Source organism: Rasamsonia byssochlamydoides (assembly GCF_041956645.1).
Source record: "Rasamsonia byssochlamydoides strain NRRL 3658 unplaced genomic scaffold VTN77scaffold_1, whole genome shotgun sequence".
Classification (NCBI taxonomy): Eukaryota; Fungi; Ascomycota; class Eurotiomycetes; order Eurotiales; family Trichocomaceae; genus Rasamsonia; species Rasamsonia byssochlamydoides.
The window spans coordinates 13,127-35,349 of record NW_027192384.1 but is presented as its reverse complement, the minus strand read 5'-3'; the positions used below and the strand labels follow the sequence as shown (position 1 = coordinate 35,349).

At 50.8% G+C, this 22,223-nt stretch overlaps 8 protein-coding genes across 8 annotated transcripts; 2 read left to right on the top strand and 6 right to left on the bottom strand.

The window, feature by feature from the left end:
• Positions 1 to 45: 45 nt before the first annotated feature.
• On the bottom strand, positions 46 to 1,804 carry VTN77DRAFT_10 (uncharacterized protein; the record flags this gene model as incomplete). Its single annotated transcript, XM_069416683.1, has 2 exons — positions 46 to 723; positions 785 to 1,804. 2 exons carry the CDS (start codon positions 1,802 to 1,804, stop codon positions 46 to 48), a joined length of 1,698 nt encoding a protein of 565 aa, XP_069282374.1.
• A 1,657-nt stretch (positions 1,805 to 3,461) lies between these two features.
• Positions 3,462 to 5,037, bottom strand: VTN77DRAFT_9 (uncharacterized protein; the record flags this gene model as incomplete). The annotated part of the gene is made up of 3 exons (XM_069425558.1): positions 3,462 to 4,436; positions 4,489 to 4,794; positions 4,879 to 5,037. The coding sequence occupies 3 exons, from the start codon at positions 5,035 to 5,037 to the stop codon at positions 3,462 to 3,464; spliced, it is 1,440 nt and encodes a 479-aa protein (XP_069282373.1).
• A 556-nt stretch (positions 5,038 to 5,593) lies between these two features.
• Positions 5,594 to 6,930, bottom strand: VTN77DRAFT_8 (uncharacterized protein; the record flags this gene model as incomplete). Its single annotated transcript, XM_069424448.1, has 3 exons — positions 5,594 to 6,362; positions 6,419 to 6,721; positions 6,776 to 6,930. 3 exons carry the CDS (start codon positions 6,928 to 6,930, stop codon positions 5,594 to 5,596), a joined length of 1,227 nt encoding a protein of 408 aa, XP_069282372.1.
• Positions 6,931 to 7,187: 257 nt separating this feature from the next.
• VTN77DRAFT_7 (uncharacterized protein) lies at positions 7,188 to 8,403 on the top strand (the record flags this gene model as incomplete). Its single annotated transcript, XM_069423339.1, has 2 exons — positions 7,188 to 7,588; positions 7,641 to 8,403. The coding sequence occupies 2 exons, from the start codon at positions 7,188 to 7,190 to the stop codon at positions 8,401 to 8,403; spliced, it is 1,164 nt and encodes a 387-aa protein (XP_069282371.1).
• A 438-nt stretch (positions 8,404 to 8,841) lies between these two features.
• VTN77DRAFT_6 (uncharacterized protein) lies at positions 8,842 to 11,891 on the bottom strand (the record flags this gene model as incomplete). The annotated part of the gene is made up of 6 exons (XM_069422228.1): positions 8,842 to 9,074; positions 9,131 to 9,955; positions 10,008 to 10,355; positions 10,407 to 11,370; positions 11,428 to 11,738; positions 11,816 to 11,891. The coding sequence occupies 6 exons, from the start codon at positions 11,889 to 11,891 to the stop codon at positions 8,842 to 8,844; spliced, it is 2,757 nt and encodes a 918-aa protein (XP_069282370.1).
• Positions 11,892 to 12,402: 511 nt separating this feature from the next.
• Positions 12,403 to 13,330, top strand: VTN77DRAFT_5 (uncharacterized protein; the record flags this gene model as incomplete). The annotated part of the gene is made up of 4 exons (XM_069421120.1): positions 12,403 to 12,443; positions 12,524 to 12,706; positions 12,775 to 13,133; positions 13,194 to 13,330. 4 exons carry the CDS (start codon positions 12,403 to 12,405, stop codon positions 13,328 to 13,330), a joined length of 720 nt encoding a protein of 239 aa, XP_069282369.1.
• Positions 13,331 to 14,247: 917 nt separating this feature from the next.
• On the bottom strand, positions 14,248 to 15,291 carry VTN77DRAFT_4 (uncharacterized protein; the record flags this gene model as incomplete). Its single annotated transcript, XM_069420009.1, has 3 exons — positions 14,248 to 14,770; positions 14,829 to 15,100; positions 15,178 to 15,291. 3 exons carry the CDS (start codon positions 15,289 to 15,291, stop codon positions 14,248 to 14,250), a joined length of 909 nt encoding a protein of 302 aa, XP_069282368.1.
• A 2,747-nt stretch (positions 15,292 to 18,038) lies between these two features.
• VTN77DRAFT_3 (uncharacterized protein) lies at positions 18,039 to 19,655 on the bottom strand (the record flags this gene model as incomplete). Its single annotated transcript, XM_069418900.1, has 4 exons — positions 18,039 to 18,135; positions 18,267 to 19,362; positions 19,423 to 19,495; positions 19,644 to 19,655. 4 exons carry the CDS (start codon positions 19,653 to 19,655, stop codon positions 18,039 to 18,041), a joined length of 1,278 nt encoding a protein of 425 aa, XP_069282367.1.
• Between the last annotated feature and the right edge of the window lie 2,568 nt (positions 19,656 to 22,223).

The following is a 22,223-nucleotide window of genomic DNA, read 5'->3' as shown; positions in this document are numbered from 1 at the left end:
CCTTACCCAATTCATAACACTAGTACACTCGTCACTAGTACACTTTCACGGCCGCAACCTCTGCGGGTCACGAGGGAATAAGGTCGCCAGTCTAATGTTAGGCAGTCCGAGGAAGAACATTACTATACGGTTCAACCCCAGACCACCACCCGCGTGAGGCGGGCATCCCTGACGGAACGCGGCCAGATAATCCTCAAAGCCCTCCGACTTCGGGTCAACTCCCTTCTTGATCATGCTCTCTTCGAGCTCTTTCACGTCGTTGATTCGCTGAGCGCCAGACATAATTTCTTCTCCGCGCATGAAAAAGTCATACGAGTTGGAGAACGTCGGGTTCTCGGGATCAGGCTTCGTATAGAACGGCCGGACAGCCGTCGGGAACTTGTCAAGCACATAGAAATCGGTGTCGTACTTCTCCCGGATGATCTGCCCCAGCTGCTTCTCCATCGCCGTGGTCAGGTCGTTTTCGAATCGCTCCTGCTCGGACACGTCGACGCCAGCTTCCTTCAGCAACGCAATACCGTCCATGTAATTCAACCTAAGTGCCTTGCCGTCCTTGGGAAGTTTAAAGTCACCAGCTTTGGGATATGACTTCTGAATAATGGCAATCTGTTCCTTGTAGCGTTCTTTCAGCTGAGTAAGGATGAAAACAAGAAGTTGCTCGGCAAATTCCAGAACTTCGTGGTAGTGGTGACGGAATGTCTTCTCGAAGTCGAGACCGGTGAACTGCAGATTTGTCAGTATGATCACAATATACGACCACAAACTGGACAAAGACTGTACATACCTCCGTCAGGTGCCTGTGGGTGTTGCTGTCTTCCGCCCGGAAAACGGGACCAACTTCAAAGACGCTCCCCATATCACCCGCGATACACATCTGCTTGTAGAGTTGAGGACTCTGAGCCAGATAGGCCTTCCTCTTGAAGTACTTGATTTCAAAAACCTCGCTGCCGCCTTCGGACGACGACCCCGTCAGCTTGGACGTAAAGATCCACCGCGCGCCACTCTTCAGCATATACTCTGTAAACAATTCAGCAACACCACTCGAGATCCATGTGATGGCCTGGCTGGTTTCAGTCTGCAAATCAAGGACGCGGTTGTCCAGACGGGTTTTCAACGTGACGATAGGAGCTCCCTCGGCGTCAACTTGGGTGCCGTCCTCAACGATATCGCTGAGGGGCGGCGGTCTCTCCGCATCCTTCACCTGCATCGGCAGCTGCTGGGCCGCCTCGGCGATGATGTAGATTTTGCGAATGTGAATCTCGAGCTCGCTCAGGGTGGCAGAGGAGACCGGAACGGCAGGTTTCTTCACGATACCGGTGACCTGGACAATGGAATTGACATTGATGCCGCCGGCCCATTTGACCATCTGTCTTGAAATCGGCTCTGCCGCTGCAATGACCGCCTGCACCTTCTGCCCTTGCTGCCTCAGCATCAAGAACGCCAGCTTGGCGCTCTGCGACCGGGCGTTATCGACGCGGGCCACGACCGTCACTTCTTTTTCGTAGTGTTCTTCCGACAGCTGTGAGAAATTCGTCACGGGCGCCAGGTCTTCGGAGTCGGGCAATCGACCGTACAGTCCTTTGGCGGTGTCGACTGCTTCTTGGGCAGCCTGCTGCTGCGCTTGCTGCTGAGCGGCACGCTGGGCGGCTTTCTCAGCCTTGGCCTTTTCCTTTGCAGCTTTCTTCAAGGCATTCTTGCTAGGAGCAGCAGGAGCGCCTTCGCCAGTTGCTGCTGGGGCGGCTTGCGCTCCTGCTTCGGGTGTCTCTTCGGGCTTGGGGCGGTGGGGTAAACCAGAGTCGGCCATGATGCTACTGTAAAGGGACTCTTAATAAAAAGAGAAAAGTGAATAAAAAGGTTCAGAGGTACCTCAATGGACCTCCGACAAAAGGCGGGGAAGAAATTATAGGTTCTGTTCTGAACCAGGAGGAGAGACGTATGTAACGTACGATCAAAAGTCTTTTGAGAGTCATACGTCGATCCCCGCCGAGCAGGATGAGTAACCCCTCCAAGCCCAGCCCTAAGCCCTAATTCAGCTCCTTTTCGGGGCAGATCTCTATCACGTGATGGAGGGTCTCCTAGAGTCGTACCTGGTCAGAGTCAGACACCATTGACCTACAATCCCAGCCATCTCACCTCATATCTCGAACTTAAGCTTTCTGTTCAGGCAAAGTATCTCGACTTCGCTATCATAGGTAAGCATGGCAATGACCCCTGCGGCCTGCTATGAAATGATCCTTGCGTTCCTCGCATCTATCGCATTCAAGGCTTGGCAGAACAATACAGTTACCAACCAATAAGATCTGCCCAATAATGATCAAGCTATCATTCTACTGCTGCATGCCTGGCGTATGAATTTTATACTAGTAATATGGCACTACTCCGTACTACAGTCCAGTCGGGAGGTAATTGTAATGCCTTTGTTCACTTATCTCGTCCAATCGATCGCGTCTGTAAGAGAGTACGAGACGGGAATGATACCCGCTTTCCCAAACGGGACATCAAATTATAGTGGCTAAGGTCCTGGCATGTCAACAACCTTTTGCAACAACTAAATGACACCTAAGACATAGTTAGATGCTCAATGACAAATGACGACTCATGAGTCATAAGAATCAGGGGAAAGGCTTAAATAGGTAAGAACTGATGTCAAATGCGAGAGCGAGTACGATGGCAGTCTTGCCCAGACTGTCATGCCTAGATTATCTAGCCTTGGATAGAGAGAATTATATTAGTTTTATTTCTGCTGGATTATAAATGCTGGGACCTTTGCTCTAACCTGCTCTCTCTATTTTTTTTGTCTTCGTGAATTTAATGGCAAGAATTTCATCATTCCACTATCTTCTCCTGATGCCAAAGACAGAATTTCCTTGAACTTCTGTCCTTCCTTCCAGGCGAACCAACTGGTCAAGAAGGAAAGAAGACAGAATATATATACATCTTGCAGCGCAATGGCATTGGATATCGTCCCGTTCTTTATATTCCCCCGTTCGTATATCATCCGTACTCGACCGTCATTGCACCGCAGGCGGGACAATATCAACAAGCGGGATATTTCATCCCGGTATTGATCGGTGTAGGCTTGGAGATCGCCGGGTATGCAATGCACTGTGCCAGTGTCGAGGAACCAGCTGATATTGGCCTCTACCTGACCACAAACAGCTTCATTGTCCTCGCGCCCAACTTTATCTGCGCCAGTCTCTACCTCTTCATCGCAAGGCTGATCCCAGCAGACGGTGAGAGTGCTGAGGTTGGTAGGCAGCGGTGATTTCCAGGAATTTCCGCACGATGGCTACCACGACTCTTCCTTTGTTCCGGCGTCTCGAGCCTCGTGACTCCGGCAGCGGGGATACCGATTGCTTCGGCTAGCAATTGGAGGGGAACGCAATTGGAGGGGAACTGAGAAAGATATCCGTATCGATATTTTGGTTGCTGGTAGAAAGTTGATGTGCATGTCTCATTCTTCAATTACACCCTTGTGATAAACTTTCCAGATAGCCAGCCACCTCTGTATGTTGCTCTGTTCGGCCGAATGCATGATTTTCACTCGCTGTGCTTTCCTCGAGATTCGTTTCAAAACTGTCAGGCTGTTTTGCAATGAATTCAGAGGCCAGCGCCGCCAACCCCTCATCGGCAATGGTCGTCTTCGCAAACGCTATCAGATCGACTTGCCACTGGACATATCCACGCATGATAGGAGGGATGTTCTGATAAATCCTCTCGCCCCACTGAAAGATCGCCAAGATGGCCTGTGGAAACTGCACCACCCTCTGCGGTACCACCCGTATCAGGATAGGCGACAGGATGACATGGAATGCGACAAAATGAAAGAGTAAGATCTGGGATACGGCGTTGTCTTCGGAGATGAAGGCAAGAAATTCCCTGTGGCCCATATTCTTCCAGACTTCGTAGACTCGTGCGAACTCCATATACCCTAGTGGTGATGACTGGCGGAGAGCATTCAACGTGTCCACGAGAGCGCCGTAGAATTGGTGATGTGCCTCATCCTGCAGTAGAGGCTGGACCAACTCCAGAGTTTCAAGATATCTATGCAGGACGTTCACGTCTAGCATCGGAAGGGTTTTGGTTTTCTCCATGACATAGAGCTTGTGCTTCTCATGCCTCATGTCGAAAATCGTACTGTTCGAATACCTTTCCCGCAGCCGCCCGGAGATAAGGGCACAGCCTCGTACCATGACTGCGAAATCTAGCAGACCGTCTGGCATGTAATGTGCCTGGAAAGTGAGCGCAAAGCATGTCGCCAGCATGGTGCTCAGCTCCTGACAAGTACAATCTTCCTTCTCCAGCATTTCGTTGAGACCTCTGAGCGCTTTGCCTCGATGTAATATGGCGGCAGCTGTATAATCCCTGCCTCGAGGAGCGACCAAAGTCAGATGAGTCGCCCCTAACGACAGAATTGCATGCATCAGCGGCGGCGACTGTAACCACATTAGCACGTACAGATATGGCAAGACAGGTCATAGCACATACATAATGAGCATACATGGGAACATTCATAAGCCACGCCTGGTCACTTCCAAATGGAAGATGCGGATAAGCAACAGACAGGAATTGATGGAAGAAACGCAGGTCGTCTGCAGTGAAAGTTGACGATGTAGCCGTTGGCACACTATGAATCAGATTGTCGATGTCACTGGATGGAGAGTAACAGTTGCCTGTGGATGCAGGCTTCCTGCCGCCTCGCCGGCGGACGAGGTGTTGCTCTGCCTTGGATGGATACACGCATGGGAGCTGTTTATTCTTGCAGTTGTCGCATGTTGGCAGGGTCTCTTGGCACTATTTCAATGTCAGGTACAGTACATGAGATACCATAATACAGAATAGACAACACATCCGTCGAATTGTATCAGAACACTGTACCTTGACTCTTCGCGCCTTGCAACTAAAACAGCCAGCACGGGATTTTTTGTGTGGCCGTTTGGTCCGATAGCTTGCCGGAGCTGATCTTGGATCTGAGGCTGCGGCAGTTGGCTCCCTATCCTGCTCGAAGTCGTAAGCGACGGAATCACTCCAGTCCATCGTTGGACGCTCTCTATATGAAGCTACATCGAAGAACGGGTATTTCTATGAAAAAAACATGAACATTAATATAAGCTGGATGTTCTGTCTTTAGACAAGCGAGTACGAGCATCCAAATCGCGGAACTGTTTGGAGGCGGCGGCCGCACTAGAGCTGTAGTGCATGATGATTGGTCTTTCCAAGAAGTTCTATCTCAAACTGCTCCCCTTTACCCTTTTTGTTAATAACTGAATTTTGGCAGAGAGGCTTGATATGGTGACATTGCATAGCTTATAGTAAGCATACGACACCAAATTCACGACATCTGCCCAGTTCCTATTAGCAAGAGACATATAAATTGGCAAAGGGATTGCATATGGATAAGAAATGTTTTAGTAAGGGATATAGCAAGAATCATAGCAAAGAATATAGGTAGGGAACCCGCCTAGAAAGTACATGATAAAAACTATTCTACGCCTAATTTATACAGAGAGTTGCAGTAAGTACCCGCTAGATCTAATACAAAATCTCTCAACGCGCATAACTATTTCCACGACAAATCGGTTGTTTCAGTTGCTCATTTCTCATTCGAAGACTTCAAAGCCCACTCAACGGCTTTCAGCACATTATCGACAATCGTTTTCGGAGTCCAAGTCGGGTCTCCGCCGCTGTAAACGCCCGTTCGAACCAGGATCGAGTGCCACTCGCTACCGTGCTTACTGCGATAGGAGTTCGCGCCGCGAATGTCCGATTCCGGGTTGTCGCCGACCATGTAGACGCGGCGGATTGGGGGCAAGTTGTCCGACTGGAAGGTTCGCGAGCGGTTCCGTAGTAACTGTCTCTCGGCGAATGCGTAGGTGTGTTCGTATGGCTTCCCTATGATGGTCTTCTGGAGCACGACGCCTTTGCTCGGTCCTCCGGTTGTGGCAGCCCAAACGCCTTCCAACGCTTCCCGGAAACCGCCTTGCCCCAGGCGTGGAAGATGGTGGGCTGCAGCCCACCACAAATCCGGGTTGGAAAAGTACAGCGGTGGCTGCCCATCCTGCTGGTAGCCGCGATTCGGAAGATCCGCTCGCCCGTTCTTCTCCGAAAAGGTCCCGATGACACCTTGTGACGATAGCAGAACATCGAGGATAATCTGGGTATCAAGAGCCCAGTCTCTGGGGTCGTTGAAAACGAACATGGCGTCGATCTTGAGGCTCTCGGACGGATTGGAAGGGTTGATTGGCTTCGGAAGAGGCCTTGCAAAGCTCTTGTAGTAATCGCTGAAGACTCGAGAGAACGGCCAGATCGAGGGATATGCAACGAAGATGTCGCCCGGCGTGATCACGGACTTGAACCCGTATCTGGAAGACGTCAACAATGCAACCCAGGTCACCCAACAAATCCAATGGATCAATACCTCTCTGCTACCTTGCGGCAACTATCGCCATCGCCTCCAACCACCATGACGCATTTGTTCTCCAACGCTTTCTGCTCCTCCGTTCCCTTGACCAGCTCGGCGAACGGAGAGTGGCTTTGGACGATCACGCTGTGGTCCAGCTCGATGTTCAGCTTCGCGCTGATCTCTGCCACCCGCTCCGTCTCATGTTTTCCTCCGCCATTGGTGAGCAGAATGAAGGGAATGCCGCGTTCTTTCAGCGTGTGGAGTGCTTCCGCAGCGCCGGGTATGGGCTTCGACGATCGGAGGAGGACGCCATCGATACTGCCTCATCAGAATTAGACTGACCAATGATAACACCGACGCAACAAGACTTACTCAAAAGCAAAGGCAATGTCTGGTATTTGAGATTGAGCTGTCGTAGTGGTCTGAAAACATCTGTGATAGCTGAAGGCTGGAGAAGGGGCTCGGAGACGGGAGCGGGCATGAGCATGCAGCGGCCGTACTGACCGCAGAAACGTCTGCGGCCTCATGCTGTGCCCGTCAGTGGCAGCTCGAATGGCTGGACACAGGTCAAGTCAAATGCTGAATTATCAAGGCAATTGAGATGTAGAACGTCGTGTTCTGCGATCTGCTCCGCAGTCGGAGTCCGGAGGGGGCGGTCGAGACTAAAAGCACATGCTTAGCTTATCACTTCCGTTCCTAAACTATTAATAAAAACATTGACATCATCTCAAGACCAACACGCGGGGAACCTACGCGGGGCACAGCGTTCTATGATGGAGGAGCCATGAAAATCCTATCCTATGCGCCACGGGCTTCTACCGCGGTCTTCCTTCCCACGGAGATAGTGATCCAGATCGTGTCTGCCGTCGCCGAAGATGACGACCTGGACGGCCGCCAAGAAACGCTGTACAGCTGCTGCTTGGTGTCGCGGCAGTGGTACTCCGCGGCAGTGCCTTTTCTCTACGAAAGACCACGGCTGGACAAAGGCAGGAGCTTTGAGAAGTTCACGCGTGTAATCTGTCCCCCCGTCGGGGCTCCCAAGAGCAAGGCGAATCTGGGGAGCTTCGTGCGCCGGCTCAATATGAGTGGGCTTGTCCACCACAGCTCCAACAGCCTCACGGCCAGGCTGTTAGGCAGAGTGAAAGAGAACCTGGAAGTATTTATCGCGCCGGCGGCTTCATTCTCGTGAGTAGCATTTATATTAAAGGCATAGAGCATATCTGACTTTTTCTTTCAGCATCAACTGCCTGGCTTCGCTTTCCAAATGCGGCAATCTCCGTTACTTGGACCTCTCTCTCGTCAACGAATCGATCCCCTTCACCAGCCTCAAGAAAGCAATCAGCCATCTGCAGAAACTGGTCACTCTTCGCCTGCCCCGGTCCACCATCCTGACCGATCCCGAGCGTCTGCAATGGCCCCCAAAACTGCAACGACTGCAAGTGGGCGGGACATTCAAGGACAACATGCACTCTTTCCTCTGGCCAGAGCAGATCACTCGGATGTCGCTGAAAAACTGCACCGATCTGTCCGTGGGCGCGATGCGGGCGCTCGTCACGAATCCGCATCTGGGCCGGAATCTGCGCCGCCTCACCGTCTCCACGTTCAACCGGGGCCTACAGATGGAGTCGATCAGTATCATCCCCACCTACCTCACGAATCTGGTCTTCCTCAGCGTTCCGGGGGATCTCATCTTCGACGACTTCTTCGAGACGTTGCGTGTCGTACACGGACAGCGGAAGCCACTGCCGCTGGAGGTGCTTGAATTCGCGTTCTCGCATACGGGTGACGCCCTCGAGTTCGAATGGCAATCGCTGATCGACACGCTGGACAACGCGCTCGCCAATCTCCGCGCCGTCGGCGTCCATGACATGTTCATCAAGGATCTATGGCCGTGCGAGGTTGAGGATGCGCTGGCCGAGCGCGCCGAAAAACAAGACCTCCCTGTATCAAAGGACACCGAAGAATACGAAGTCGGAGTTTACTGTATATACGACAACTAAAGAAACCAGACAAGACACATGGACACGATAAACAAATAACACCTTCGGATGTATATGTATATACTTTTTTTTTCTATGTAGTTATTTGATCTCTATTTAATGTTAATAGAGAGAGAGACAGAGATCCAAGGTCAACCGACTATTAAAAAAAGGCATCAAGGTCTTTGGCGCCTATCGAACGAGAAACGAAACTCGTAGTATCTAAGACAAGACAGACAGACAAACAACACAACACCTGCATGGGAAAAAAGGAAAAGGCGCGGCGCCGACGGGCGATGTTCAACCAAGCAAAACCGCTTCCTTTGATGGGACCAGCCGCCCTTGTTGAATACCTAATTCATTGATAATAACGAAGCGAAGAAAAAAAAAGTTTCATATCTTATGGCCATACACCCCTCCCCCCCGCTAAATATCTACAAGCCCCGGACTTAAGTAGATCTAAGTTACGGACGCCACGACCGCAGCTGCGAACCCTTCTTCCTCCGCGCGCACCGAGACTTTCGTGGTGACGCCCGTCCGGGCGGAATACGCCATTTTGACCAGGGCGGCGACTCGCCCTCCAGAGACGGTTTTGCCGTACAGCTTGAGGGTGTGCGTGCTAGTGCTGAGGGCGACGTCGGTGCCCTCGAGCGGTTGTAGAGAAAGCGCGGAGATGAGTTGCTCGGTGGCATCTGGATATAGGATTAGCGTGAGTCGTTCCCACAGTCCTTAGAACGGCTCAACTTACCTGCAATGCTCTTCACATTGCTCAGCTGGAATGTTTCGCTGACTTCTTCGCCATTGGCACCAGTCTGCTCCCACACATGGTCGAAGCTGCCCGCAAAGTTGGGAATGACATAGTCACTACCCATGAGCTCAAGGTCTTCAACCTGGTATTCATCCTCATAACCAGTCTCCTCGGGTTCACCAGTCGTGGGGTCGATTTCTTTACTGGTGAACTTGAGATTGTTTGTGAACGAAGTGGTAGGGAAACTACGCTCGCCACCCAGCTTCTTAAAGGCAACGTAGACAATCCCGGGCTCATTCGTAGCCAATTTAGGACAAGGCACGATGAAGTCCTCCTCGAGGGCCCCCTCTTCATCCGATGGCGTTGCCACCACCGACACATCTTCGAGGACGGTGTCCGGAAGCGTATTCTTGATATCGTACTGCAAGACAATGTGATCTTTGAAGATGTGTTTGACCGCACTGACGACGTACTCCGTCTCGCTTTCGGTAAGCTCAACAGGAGACGATGACTTGAGCAGCGTGCCGTATTCTTTGAGCTCGGGGATGCGCGCAAGCTGCTCGGCATACTTTTGGGTCGCCGCGGCCGCAGACGCTGCTCCCTCTGCAGCCCCATTGGCCTTGGCCTTTGGCGGGCCTGCTGAAGGAGCCTTGAGCGTAGGTGTGGCAGACGTGAGCTTCTTGGTCCTTTCCTCCGCCAGTGCCTGCTCGTGTGAAACGACGGGAATCGAAGAGATATCGAAAGCGGTAGCGAATGTTTCCTTATCCGTAGCAGTCACATACATAACCAGTTGATGCTCGAATGTGGATAAGGAGTACATAGACTCTGAAGATATATTAGCCCACTATGGCAGGTAGGACAAGCCGACCAAACTCACCATTCTTCACGAAACGGTTCGCTAATTCATCCTCTTCATTCATCAACCTCAGGTTGAGAGCGGCACGATCCCGGACCTCATCGTCCGTGTCATCCAGACATCTGGTCAGCAAAACAGCAACACTGCGCTTGAGTTCCGGATCCTTCTGGCCGACGCCAAATTTGGCCAACGCCGTAACGGCAGCCGCCCGGACAATAGCGTTCTCCAGAACGACTCTGTTGTAGATATAACGGATATACTTTGTGGGCTGAGAGGTCTTGGGGCCTTCCACACCGAGCAGGTGTAATATTCTGACCGAAAGCTTGGTAAACTCGCAATCTTCAATGAACTCGCAGAGATGGGCAAGAGCTGTCTACGTTAGCTCGATGATAGTAGACACTGTGAGAAGCACAGACTCACCATCTTCTTTGCTTCCAGGAACAAATTTAATAAGATCAAACATGCTTTCAACAACAGCTCGTTTGAATTCGTAACCACCTTCATCCCGAAGGATACCGCTGAGGAAGGAAAGCATGCTAGCTTGCTTGCTAGGGAACTTCAAGCACAGAGTCCGGATGGCTTCGACAATTGTGATCTTGAATTCGTCCGTAATATCTGCCATGAACCCGGAGATCTGCTTCATGAGACGATCAACGCTAGACTCATTGCCCGTCTTGAGCAAGGTCGTAATGGCGAATGTGGCGATCGATCGGTTGCTATTCGAGATAAGCGACTCAATATCCGGGTTGCATTGGCTCACAACGTGGGGTTTGAATGACGCAAAGTTGTGCAAAATTCTGATCGCGGCAAACTTGGTGATTGCGCGCGGCGAGGAGAGGAACAGTTGCAGAACATGGACCGCCTGGGAGGCCTCGGCATCCGTGACATCCCTCATGTCACAGATGGCCTTTGCAGCCTCGAAGTTGACCATCTCATGCTTGTGTCGGAGCCAGCCATCCAGCATCTGCATCATCGGCTTCCTCAAGCTTGCATCCTCCTCCGCAAGCTTCGCTGCCAACCGCACGAGCAAGACGACTGCCGCCGGACTCTTGATTGCTCCAGCTGCGCCATACTGCTGGACCATCTTCACCAAGGCCATTCGATCGTGTGATCGCATCTGGTATAGAAGTCCGATGGCATGGTACTGGGTCATGTAGTTCGCCTGTGAGATCGCGTGGGATTGACCCGATGTGAAGCCAAGGAACCCGGTGGATTGCTTGGTCGACGACGCAGCTTCTTGCGTTTCACTCTGCCACCTTCGAACGACATCGCGCGCAACTGGGAGGAGGTGGTACGACGATACCAAGGCTGCTGAGGAAACGGATGGAGTCTTGTCGACAATTGCAGTCTTTATCAGTCGTTCGATACCGTGAACAGTGGTAGCCTATAGATTCAATAGTTAGAAGACATCAACGTGGAGGGGGTGGGAAGAGGGGCGCACATCAATAATGCGGCATAATGCTCTGATGGCGTTTGCTCGGTAAAGCACGTCGCTACCAACGGATGTATCCTTCATAATAATACTAGTCGACATAATGACATCTTCTGCCGTGTTTGCCAGCTCCTTCAGGATCAAATACACCATCTGCCGCAGCGAAGGGTCCTTGTTCTGGAAGAGCTTGGAGATGCCGAAGAAGAGCGTAGTGGCCTCGTTCGTCGGGAACTTCTCGCCGGTGAACAGGAGAACGGCGATCTTCGTCAGGAGGGTACGACATTTTCGAGGCGATATAGGAGAGGAATTGAACAATCTCGCTGGAGAAGGAGAATGGTGAGGATCCGCCTAGGACTGGAGTCCGGAGTTCAGGTTCAGGGTTCAGGAGAGCGCCTACCATCTTGGAACACAGTGGTTCGGTCAAGCTTGATCATGACCTGATCAGCATCTTCGTCCTTCTTAACGTAGCTCATTATGACGGCCCGCCCGGTGACCAGCGGCGGAGGGGAACGGTGGAAGCGTGAGGAGGATCGAGGCGACTTGCGCGAGACAATAATACAATTTCGGGGGTCTCAATTCAATTCAGGGCAGCTGGGGCGGTGTTAGGTAAACGGCTACCGCGTCTTCATTCTCCAAGGAACCAACGGAGAGAAGAAGTCGAGGGCCTGACGGAACCAGCGATGGCTCGACCAGTCGTCCAAGGTGCTGGGGACTGGAGAATTGCCCGGGATGCAGCTCGTCGTCGTTGTCTTCTGTCCAAGTCGGCCGCTAGTGAGCCAGTACTGTAGACCTCCAGGTGTCCTTCCGGTGTGTGGGCACGGCCCGGCAGCAAACAGTGCAAACAAGCGGCGGACAACAGCCAACTTTCGTGGGATGATGATGCATCATCACTGCAAGTTTGCTTTACAGAGAAGCGGTTATTGACGTATTCGCCAAAAGAATAGAAAATTTACGCTTTTCTTGCGCTTCAGATATTTCTGCCAGATGGATCTGCCACCAGTGGACCCCAACGCCGATACTGAATGGTCCGTACAGTACCCCCCCGGTGTATACATTATGGCACGCATTCATTATTCATTCATTGTATCTGCTAACCACCAGGCAGGAACGACATCCTTCGCAAGCACGGCATCCTTCCGGAGAAGCCTCCCGATCCCACGCCGATAATCGAGGAGGCGATTCTAGAGGCGCAGCGAAAGGCCCATGAGAACCGATTGGAAGATAAAGACCTGGATGAGCTGGATGCTCTCGAAGACGAAGAAGATGAAGCGTTTCTCGAGCAATATCGGTGTGTTCCCTTTTCCTCTTTCCTGGATTTACTTGACTTTGAGAATACTTCTGGCTGACTTAAGTCAGGAAAAAACGACTAGCGGAACTAGCAACACTTCAAAAGACAAGTATATACAACCAGGTCTACCCTCTTCAGAAGACCGACTACGCCAAGGAAGTCACGGAGGCCTCGTCCAAATCCTTCGTCCTGGTCAACCTCACGTCATCTTCTGCGGGAAATGTGGAGTCGCGCATCTTGACGGAGATGTGGAGACAGCTGGCTGCGAAATACGGGGACATCAAGTTCTGCGAGATGCGCGCCGATATGTGCATTGAAGGGTATCCCGAGCGGAATACGCCGACCATCTTAGTCTATAAGGATGGTGAAATTCGCAGGCAGCTTATCACCCTGAGGGAACTCAACGGCACGAGGACGAAAATTGAAGGTGAGGATTTCTATCTCTTTACTCCACTAGAAAACAGACAATTACTGAATAGTGGGATAGATATTGAAAAGATGCTTGTCGACTTGGGTGCCATCAAAGAAGGAGACATTCGCCTGAAGAAGAAACGGTCCGAGTCGAGCGATAGCGACCGTCGTGCTGGCGACGACAAGGAAGACGAGGAGGACGATTGGGACTAAGGAAGCATATTATTAAAAGGTAAATAGTCCAAGACACCGAACCAAATCTCGGGACGACCTTTCATGGAGTACGGCCAGAGGCAGTGCTGGCCAAGGTATTCCTGGCTCCGGGAGAACGTTCTTGAAAGAGAGACCGATGACCGCAAAGTAACAAGGCATAGGTCTCACCAGAGTCCAAGCAATCCATGTCTCTTAGTGACCAGTGACTTGAAACCCACCGTCCAGGGAAGCTCGAAAGAAAAGCAGGCGAGCGAAAACTACCGGCATCGACAAGCGTCCAAACGTTCAGCATAGCCTAGACAATTAGCGTACAGGAAAAGTAGTGTGCAAAAGTAGACAATTGATCGAAGAAGAAGATCAGGCCAGGTCAAGGTCCAGCCAATCCAATCAGCAATGAAAATAACAATGACCAGGTTGTTTTAATTTGGCACAAGCAAGACCAGAAGGAAAAGAAAAAAAATAAATAAATAAGGTCGAACTTGCAGATAAATATATACGACTATGAACGTTATATCAGGATATTTGCAGTGCAGCCAGCCAGCCACGACCACTACCTAACTAACCCCCTTCATAATCAGACAAAAGTCAATACTAATAATCCAATCAGGAAGCTATATATATATTTATATAGTAAACGAGGCTTCCACCATATGTCGCCTATTGACGCCCATGCTGCAACAGAAACAAAGCATCAGAAAAAAAAATATTTCCATCCAACAGCTCTTTCCAAGATAACAAGACGAGCTGCTCCCTGCAGCTACCTATTCTCCATGAACCCCGATACCCGCTCCAGCGCCTAGATGGAAAGATCAAAGGTTGCGACGACTTTCCCGAAGGAATATCAGCCACAGTGTAAAATGGTAAAATATTTTTTTATATAAAACTCCCGTATATGCAGATATTTCGTATCGTATCAATCATATCAGCTCATCGTTCCCGCCGGCGACGCTTTCCTCGATCGCTTTTAGTACTCGGCCTTCTTCGAAAACGGGACCCTGTCCGTCACATCGGACATGGCCTTTCAGCCTCTCGCAGACATCGCCAATGTCGACCAGGCCTTGCTTGAACAGCGTATGGTTTTGGATCATGTCCCAGGTCGCGCCCGCATCGAGGAGTCTCTCGCCAGTCTCTTCGCTGACGACGATTCGATGCGCCACTTTCCGCTCCCCTTTTTCTCCCGTGACGCTTGAGTACAAGTCTGTCGGTGAAAACCGCATGGGGCCCGTGGTGGTTTGTTCGGATTCCGATTCTCCATGATGGCCGTTGAGCGCCGACTGCGTCGTGGCGCGAAGGATCTCGTTCTCGGTCGAGACCTTGGCAAGTTCGCGTTTTAAGCGTTCGTTATCGGCGTAGAGATGGTTGGATGTCTGTTCGAGATCGCTCACTTTCTGCTCGAGCTCACGGACATGCCGTTCTTTGCGTTCACGGAACGCTCGCTGGCTGTAGTAGCAGCAACCCGTCAGAAGACCAATCAACGAGCCGCTGGATCGTCACATACGCTGCTCTATTTTGCGCCTTGCGCCTGCTCTGCGCGGGCGTCAACGTGTCCTTCTCCTCACTACTGCTCCGACCAGATTTTCTATCCGCGACGTGATCATCGGCATTCTCAGTCGACCCAGATCGTCGGACATCGTCGTGAGCGATCTCAGCACTTGTGGCAGGGTTGTTGGAGTGTAACGTAAAGGATTCTGGCGGAGTGTGAGGAGGAGCTACACCAATGTTAGGGAAAGAAGACGGATCAAAGGAGCTGTAACTATAATCGAAAGGAGCCTGGAACTGGTATCAGTACCATCCTAATTGCGTACACCGGCTGACCACGGCGATGATGACGACGGGACAGAGCATACCGGATGAGCGCCGCTTTGAAAGTCCTCGGAATGGGAAATATTGGAGTGAGGATTATGCAACCCGAAGAATTGGAACGGCTGATGCTGCGCCGAATTGAAGTAGGAGAAATCCATGAGTCTGGAGAAAGATGGGAGATGCTGTGCCAAGTGCGGAGGGGGAGCAGGAAATGGAATTGTTCGAGAAGGAACTCCGCGTGAAGCAGTCTGGGGATATATAATAATAACAAGAATAATAATAATCAGATCAAGAATTCGCAGTCAGCACAATAATAGAAGGTGACGGTCAGGTCGGAGGTAACAATATAACTACCCCGTCGCCAGCCGTACAGTAAGTAAGTAGGTAGGCAATTTAGCCTTCATTTGGGGCTGTCAACGACTCTTGCCTTTAGTTAGTTAGGAGTGGGGCTATCCCTGGGGCAAACCTGACGAGCGAGATCTGTGCTGGTCCAGTGCGGCGAGGCTGGATAAAGAGTGCGGCTTGGTGCGATTAGATAGCCAGATTGGAACAGTACAGAGGATGACCTCGGAATTGGGCCGAAGGACCCGATCAACAAAAACAACCACAGGTAGTAGGGAGTAGAGACTGTAGAGCCCTCAGCCAGCTATCATCTGGCGGACGCAAACGGATTCGATTTGAGAAGGGAAACTCGCCCGTGCCGGATGCCTCCCTAAGGTAGTGGTTTGGGGGCGCCGCTCGGAGAAAGTCAGCCAGCTGGAATCAAGGCAGTGGCGGTCTGACACCAATATAGTGCAACCACACCTGGGTAACATGATCAGAGGAAAAAAAAATAAATAAATAACCATAATTTATGTACCTTTCGCTGTACTAATAATGCAATCTCCAAGGTTCTACCGTTAAGTAAATTGTCTGTACCGTCCCTACCTTCCAGGCGGAAGAATAGCCCTGGCTATTTACCTTGGTAAGTATATACCACCATACAGGTGCTGTGCTGACACCGTTCTGTGGTTCACTTAGTCAACGACTCTGAAGACTCCATGGGATGGGTATCCAATAGGCAATCCTCAGCAGAACGACAGGAAGCCGGGAACCGGTAAGAAGCGTTAAAGCCAGATAGCCTCGGACGGGTCTCTGTCCAAACGACCATAAATTAATTATAGCATACGCAGGACAGTAGTTCGATTTAGCGTCCGCCGTTCAATCATTTCTGATGCCCACGATGGCGATGCTCTCACCTCCGTATTCTCCGTATTTATTTCTCCTGCAGTAATTAGTCGTTGATCAATTGGCCGAAAGGAAGGGCTCACATAGTCAACTACTGTAAAAGTTGCATACGGATATACGGAGTACTTTCCAAGATCTAAGTCTGTCTCAGTCCCGTCATCCATGCCACGACTGCCCGCATTTGGTGGGTCAGCGTTTAAAAGATAAGGTAGTTACCTAGGTAGTTAGATTTGCAAGCCTGAAGCAGTCTGGATACGAATAATACGATATCGACAGCGACACCGTCCATGCTTTTGTTTTCATTCTTGGCTCTCTTCGATTTCCCATTTTTCCCTTCGAGAAGACATCTTTAATCAGGTTTATAGACAGTCACTGCAATTATTAGCCGTATTTCTTGGAGGTAGAAAGATATCCTGATCAGTTCGTATTCATCTTAACAACTGACGGACACGTAGGTCGATCGTCCTGGTCTACGCATGGCTAATAGTGAATTCGAGAAGAACCCATTTGGAAGACTAACACTGCTGCGTTTCATGTATTTCAAAGAAAACGACTAACTACGGGGGCAGGGGGAGAGGGCAAGCAAAGACCGGGAAGCAGAGAACCCGACATCGTCCACACGTTGGCCAATTGAGACAGTCCACCGGAAGGGTGTTCTGCTCCCGGAACTAGCCCGCCCTTGGGATACCAAATCAATGACAAGAAACGAAGACAATAAACGGGACTCATAGCGGGCTCGAAAAACAAGAACAGTCTCGACGTGAATACCACCCCGGACGCGACCCTATCCATAGTCCTCCGCCACATACCTCAAGCAGAACAGGAATCGTACCTCCCGATGGTTGATGTTCCGATGATACATCTCCCTTGGCGCGAAGAAGCAAGGAATTCTTCCCACTAGCCAACCACCGAGAACGTTCGATTCCGGACCCGCCCCATACCATAGTTGATTCACCCCCTAATCCTATTCATTTCACGTCGAGACATTAACCACAAAAAAAAAAAGAAAAGCAAAGACAACAGAACAAATGCATGGTGATCGGAAACACGATAACACGATGTAAGGGGAAGTGATAGGAAACGCAGTTGCAAATAATTAGTTCATGGAAACCCCAGCAAGGGACATCAGCAAGCATAGAGAACGGCGTGCGTCTGATTCCCAGGCTGATTACTCCATCGCATCTCCACCCTACTTCCCCGGCCGTTGACGGAATGGGATCCCAATGCTCAAGTGAGCTGTAAAACTAGCCGAGGACGTAGGACTTCTGATAGCCACGGTTGGGATGTTTCGAAATATGCGCATCAAGTGACGGTCCATAGACATGCACTGAAAATCCGTCGATCACGTGGACGCTGGCTTCTTCAGTGCCATATCATCAGATGTAACCCCATTGAAATTGTCGTAATGAAGAAAGGGCGAACGACTGAAACCGGCGCATCGAAAGGACCCACGTCGAATAAGATCGAAACACATAAAATGGATGAAGGCTAAACACAGATTGCATAAGAGATGGAGGAGACGAGGGTTGTCCAAGAGAGAAGAAGAAAAGATCCGAAGGTCTTGCTGCATGTGGCCATTTTGCACGGTCCCGGGCTTCGAGGTCGAGAGGACGGCAACATGGCAAGGCGCGCTAAAGCGAGAAGTGTCGAAAGCTTCCAGTCGCCATGCTGCAGTTAATCAATACCATTGAGCACCAGCACCATCGTCCCGCGTCGAACGGTGACCAGCAGATCCATAAGCACCTGCAGCAGCACCCTTTGAAGCAGAACGAAGCCTAACGCCGAAGACTATGAGATTAGTCAGATTCTTGAATCAAGTATCCTCCACGCCCAGCGTCACTCAAACGGCAAACGCAGAGAGGAGAAGAGGGGTCCCCTACACGGAACCTAGATTGCAGATACTCACATCCTGTCACTTCCTCCAACAGCACGGTTGGTGTCCGGGGTGTCAACGATGGCGCCGCGTTCAACGACCTTCCGGCGCTGGCTGGAGACGGCACCGGGCTTGCTGGCAGCAGCGGGAGCAGGGTTGGCCATCACGGGGGGAGCCTGGATGGCGCGGCGCTGCGGCTGCTGCGGCTGCTGTTGCTGCTGTTGCTGCTGTTGTTGTTGTTGCTGCTGTTGCTGCTGCTCCTCAGCCTCCTTGTCCTTCTTGCCGTTGGCAGCATCCTGGATCATGGCCGCATTCTTCTGGTACTTGTAGACAGTCCAGTCAAAGACATAGTCGTACTGGTACGACTCCCGAACAAAGAGGTCGCGGAAGATCTTGCGGAGGTAAGAGTAGTCCGGCTTGTCATCGAAGCGAAGAGAGCGGGTGTAGTTAAGGTAAATGGCGAACTCATTCGGGAACCCACGGCAGAGCACCTCGGTAGGAGTGGTCATCTTCTTCTCCATGATACGGTCGTACTTCTGCTTCTTGGTGGCTGCCTTCAGACCTTGCCAGGGGAGAGAACCACGGCAGAAGTAGAGCATCACATAGCCCAGGGACTCCATATCATCACGGCGGGACTGCTCGACACCAAGGTGAGTGTTGATACTGGCGTAACGGGCAGTACCCGTCAGGTTCTTGTTCTCACGGTAGGGGATGTGGAAGTGAGTCTTGGGGTCCCGGTATTTCTTGGCCAGACCAAAGTCAATAACGTTGACCTGGTTACCACGCTTGCCAATGCCCATAAGGAAGTTGTCTGGCTTGATGTCACGGTGGATGAAGGACTTGGCATGGATGTATTCAATGCGAGAGATAAGTTGGTCGGCCAGAAGCAGCACCGTCTTCAGCGAGAACTTGCGGTTGCAGAAGTTAAACAAATCCTCCAAGCTGGGGCCGAGAAGATCGATCACCATGGCATTGTAGTCACATTCGGTGCCGAACCAGCGGACAAAAGGAATGCCAACACCACCAGCGAGGGACTTGTAGACGCGAGCCTCATACTCGAGCTGGGGGTGCTTGGCCTTGACACTCTCCAGCTTGATGGCAATTTCCTCACCGGAAATGATGTTGGTGCCTGTGTAGAGGACTGGTCAGTACTTTCAGAGGACTTGAGAAAGAAGAGTGGCTTGCATACCAAGGTAGATATCACCGAAACTACCACTGCCAATCTTGCGTCCGATTCGGTATTTATTACCGACACGAAGGTCCTGCAGGCAGATGTCAGCTATCTCACATCACCCGTAGCAAACATCCATGATAGGCAGTCGACAGCAATGTTTCCCCCACACTGCTCACTACTGCCAACGTATCTGGTGGATTCTAGGACCGTGGGAAAGGATGGGAAGGAAGGCTAACCATTGTCGTCATCTTGGCTAGAAACGCTTAGCACAGCTGGAAGCTGTGCAACAGTTTGACGATTGTGTGATTCTAAAACTGGGTCGAAACGATGTCAGTTTGGGAGCAAAAACCGATTGATAAGCCGAGTAAATGAAAAGCAGGAGGATGGTGAGGTTGAAAGAGAAGGTGGTTGTTTGGAGTAGAGGGAAAGTCGACGGGAATTAGCAGACGCTCAGCCTCACTGGTGACTGCCTTGGGCAGCCAAGCCAAAGGGCGTGACCAGTCCACGACAGGAAGCAGCAGCTCACCAGGGACGTTGACGGAAAAAAGAGCGCGTCCAATTGACAGGGACACAAAGAGAGCCCTTGAATTGAAGATGGCAACTCTTTGACAGGTGAAAACAGACAAAGGAATGGTCCCAACGTACCTGGTCGAAATGAAAGCCCTGTGGCGGATAAGACGGGAGGGGCGTGACTGCAGTCCGACCGTGAGAGGATCGATCAAGGACGGCAGAAAGACAGTCAACAGGTTAGGGGAAAAAAGACGGCGGCGACCACAGTTAAGAGAACGTCAAGAGACAGAGGAGAATCGACCCAGGGCAAAGCCTAGATGTCGAGGGCGTGTGGTGACGGGAGGGAAAGGGAGAAAAGAGAGCGAAAGTGACCCGAGACAGGCGGTTGAGAGGCAAAGGGGAGAGGCCAAGATCGGAGTCGGTGAGGGCGAGCCCGAGCGGGAATTATCATTGATTAGGCATTACTCCGTAGTTAGGGAGGGACAGGGCGACTGCAGCCACCGCGCGAGGGGCGCATACAAGCGAGCGCGGGCCTACTATTAGTATGCTATTCTTATGACTTTTCCACCCACGCCAGCAATTAGTCCGCTGCAAGATGCGGCAGTAGTCCTGAATTGATTGTGCTAGTACAGAGTAGTAATATCACGATGGTGATAATGATGATAGTAACGATAGCAATGATAGTCCCTCTTACTCCATCTACCAGTGGGTAATGGTGTCTCGGACAGATTGGGCTGCAATTAAATTACCGCGCCCGTTGTCTGCGCCCTTTTGATCTGGCGCATCTGCAGCCCTGTTCCGCTCGCCTCCAATGATGATGATTCGATCTGATTCACCAGGAGGCTAGACACGTCTGGCTAATTCTATGCTGCCAGCAAATATCCCTTTTCCCCTTTTTAAAGGGCCTGCGGAGATGCATGCAGGAGAAAGAAGAAAGGCTTCTAGAGGACACCGCATGACAACTTGTTCTCTGTTGGCTGGGCGATTCCTGTGACGGTACCTAGGTTACGTAGATACTACAGTAGTGCCCCGAGACCATCTGACACCTGTTGCGCCCTTGGGGTTGAAGACAGGCTCTCAACCTCAACAAGCGGCAACCGGGAAAAGAAATCCACGCAGAGCCCCTGGACACCGCTCTCTTTGTCTTCCGTCGAGGGTGATAATTAACCAAGTTCTGCTGAACTTGTCTGTGGCCTAAATTTTTTTTTGATCAGTCCTTTTTTTTTTGCCCCCGCGGCAAACATGAAGCCTAGACCGGCAGCTGCTTTTTGACGGGCGTTTTTCTTGGCGACGATCGGCATCGGTTGGATTGCCAACCACAACCACCTTCCAAAAATACTTTTTCTCGACCGCTGTTTCTCTACCTCCGGGATCCCAACGGTCACCCAGCGACGAGCTTTCCCTTCCCAACAGCCATCATGCAGTTTCTCTTTCTCAATCGGCCCGAAGACTTACTGGAAAATCACGAAAATTACAGTTCTACAGGGATCCACAACTGCACAAAATAAAACAAAATAGTTTCGAGATATGCCTGCTTGTTTGAAGCGGCCAAGTCCAGAAGGACCAAAAAAGAAAATCTGACAAAACTCATACAGCTTGGTGCATCGCAGACAAGTGTAAAAAGGTTGTCATCGATGAAGAATTAAGAATACAAAATGAATATGGGTTTCGAAAAATGAAGGTTAGATAGGGTCCTTGGTGCACACACCATCTCACATCACATTCATCAGGGTCCTGACAAAAGGCTGGGGACAAAAATAACATCGTTACACAAAGGCCGACAGTACAACACGGAACACATGTAAACCACCAGAAGAAAAGAGGAAGGGAAAAAAGAAAAGAAAGAAAAGAGAAAAAAACAAATAAGAATAAAAAAGGGTGAAAAAGGGGGAAAAAAAGGCAATAAAACAATAAAGAAACCCTAGTCTTTGCCGTCCCTTCTGATAGATTCAACATCCCGAGTAGAGATTTCGTGCAGAACGTATAGTAGACAAAGCCCAGGGTCAAAACGAAGATAACAGCAAGGGGAACAGGAGAAAGATACCATAAACTAGAAAATTCAAGTTCAGAAGGTAGTATATCCCACAATGATGCACCTCAAGACAAAAGGGAATCAGAAGCAGGCAAAAAAGTACAATTAGCCCAGGAACCTTGTGATAATAGAAAGCAAAGATAAGGCGGAATAAGTCGGGTAAGCGCAACAGCATAAGCCTCAAATCAGAAGGGTAACGGCACCGAAGACTAAGGAAAATCTTGAGGGGTGCGACGAGGCCCGTCCAGCTTGCCCGTCGCGGAGCGAAAACGGT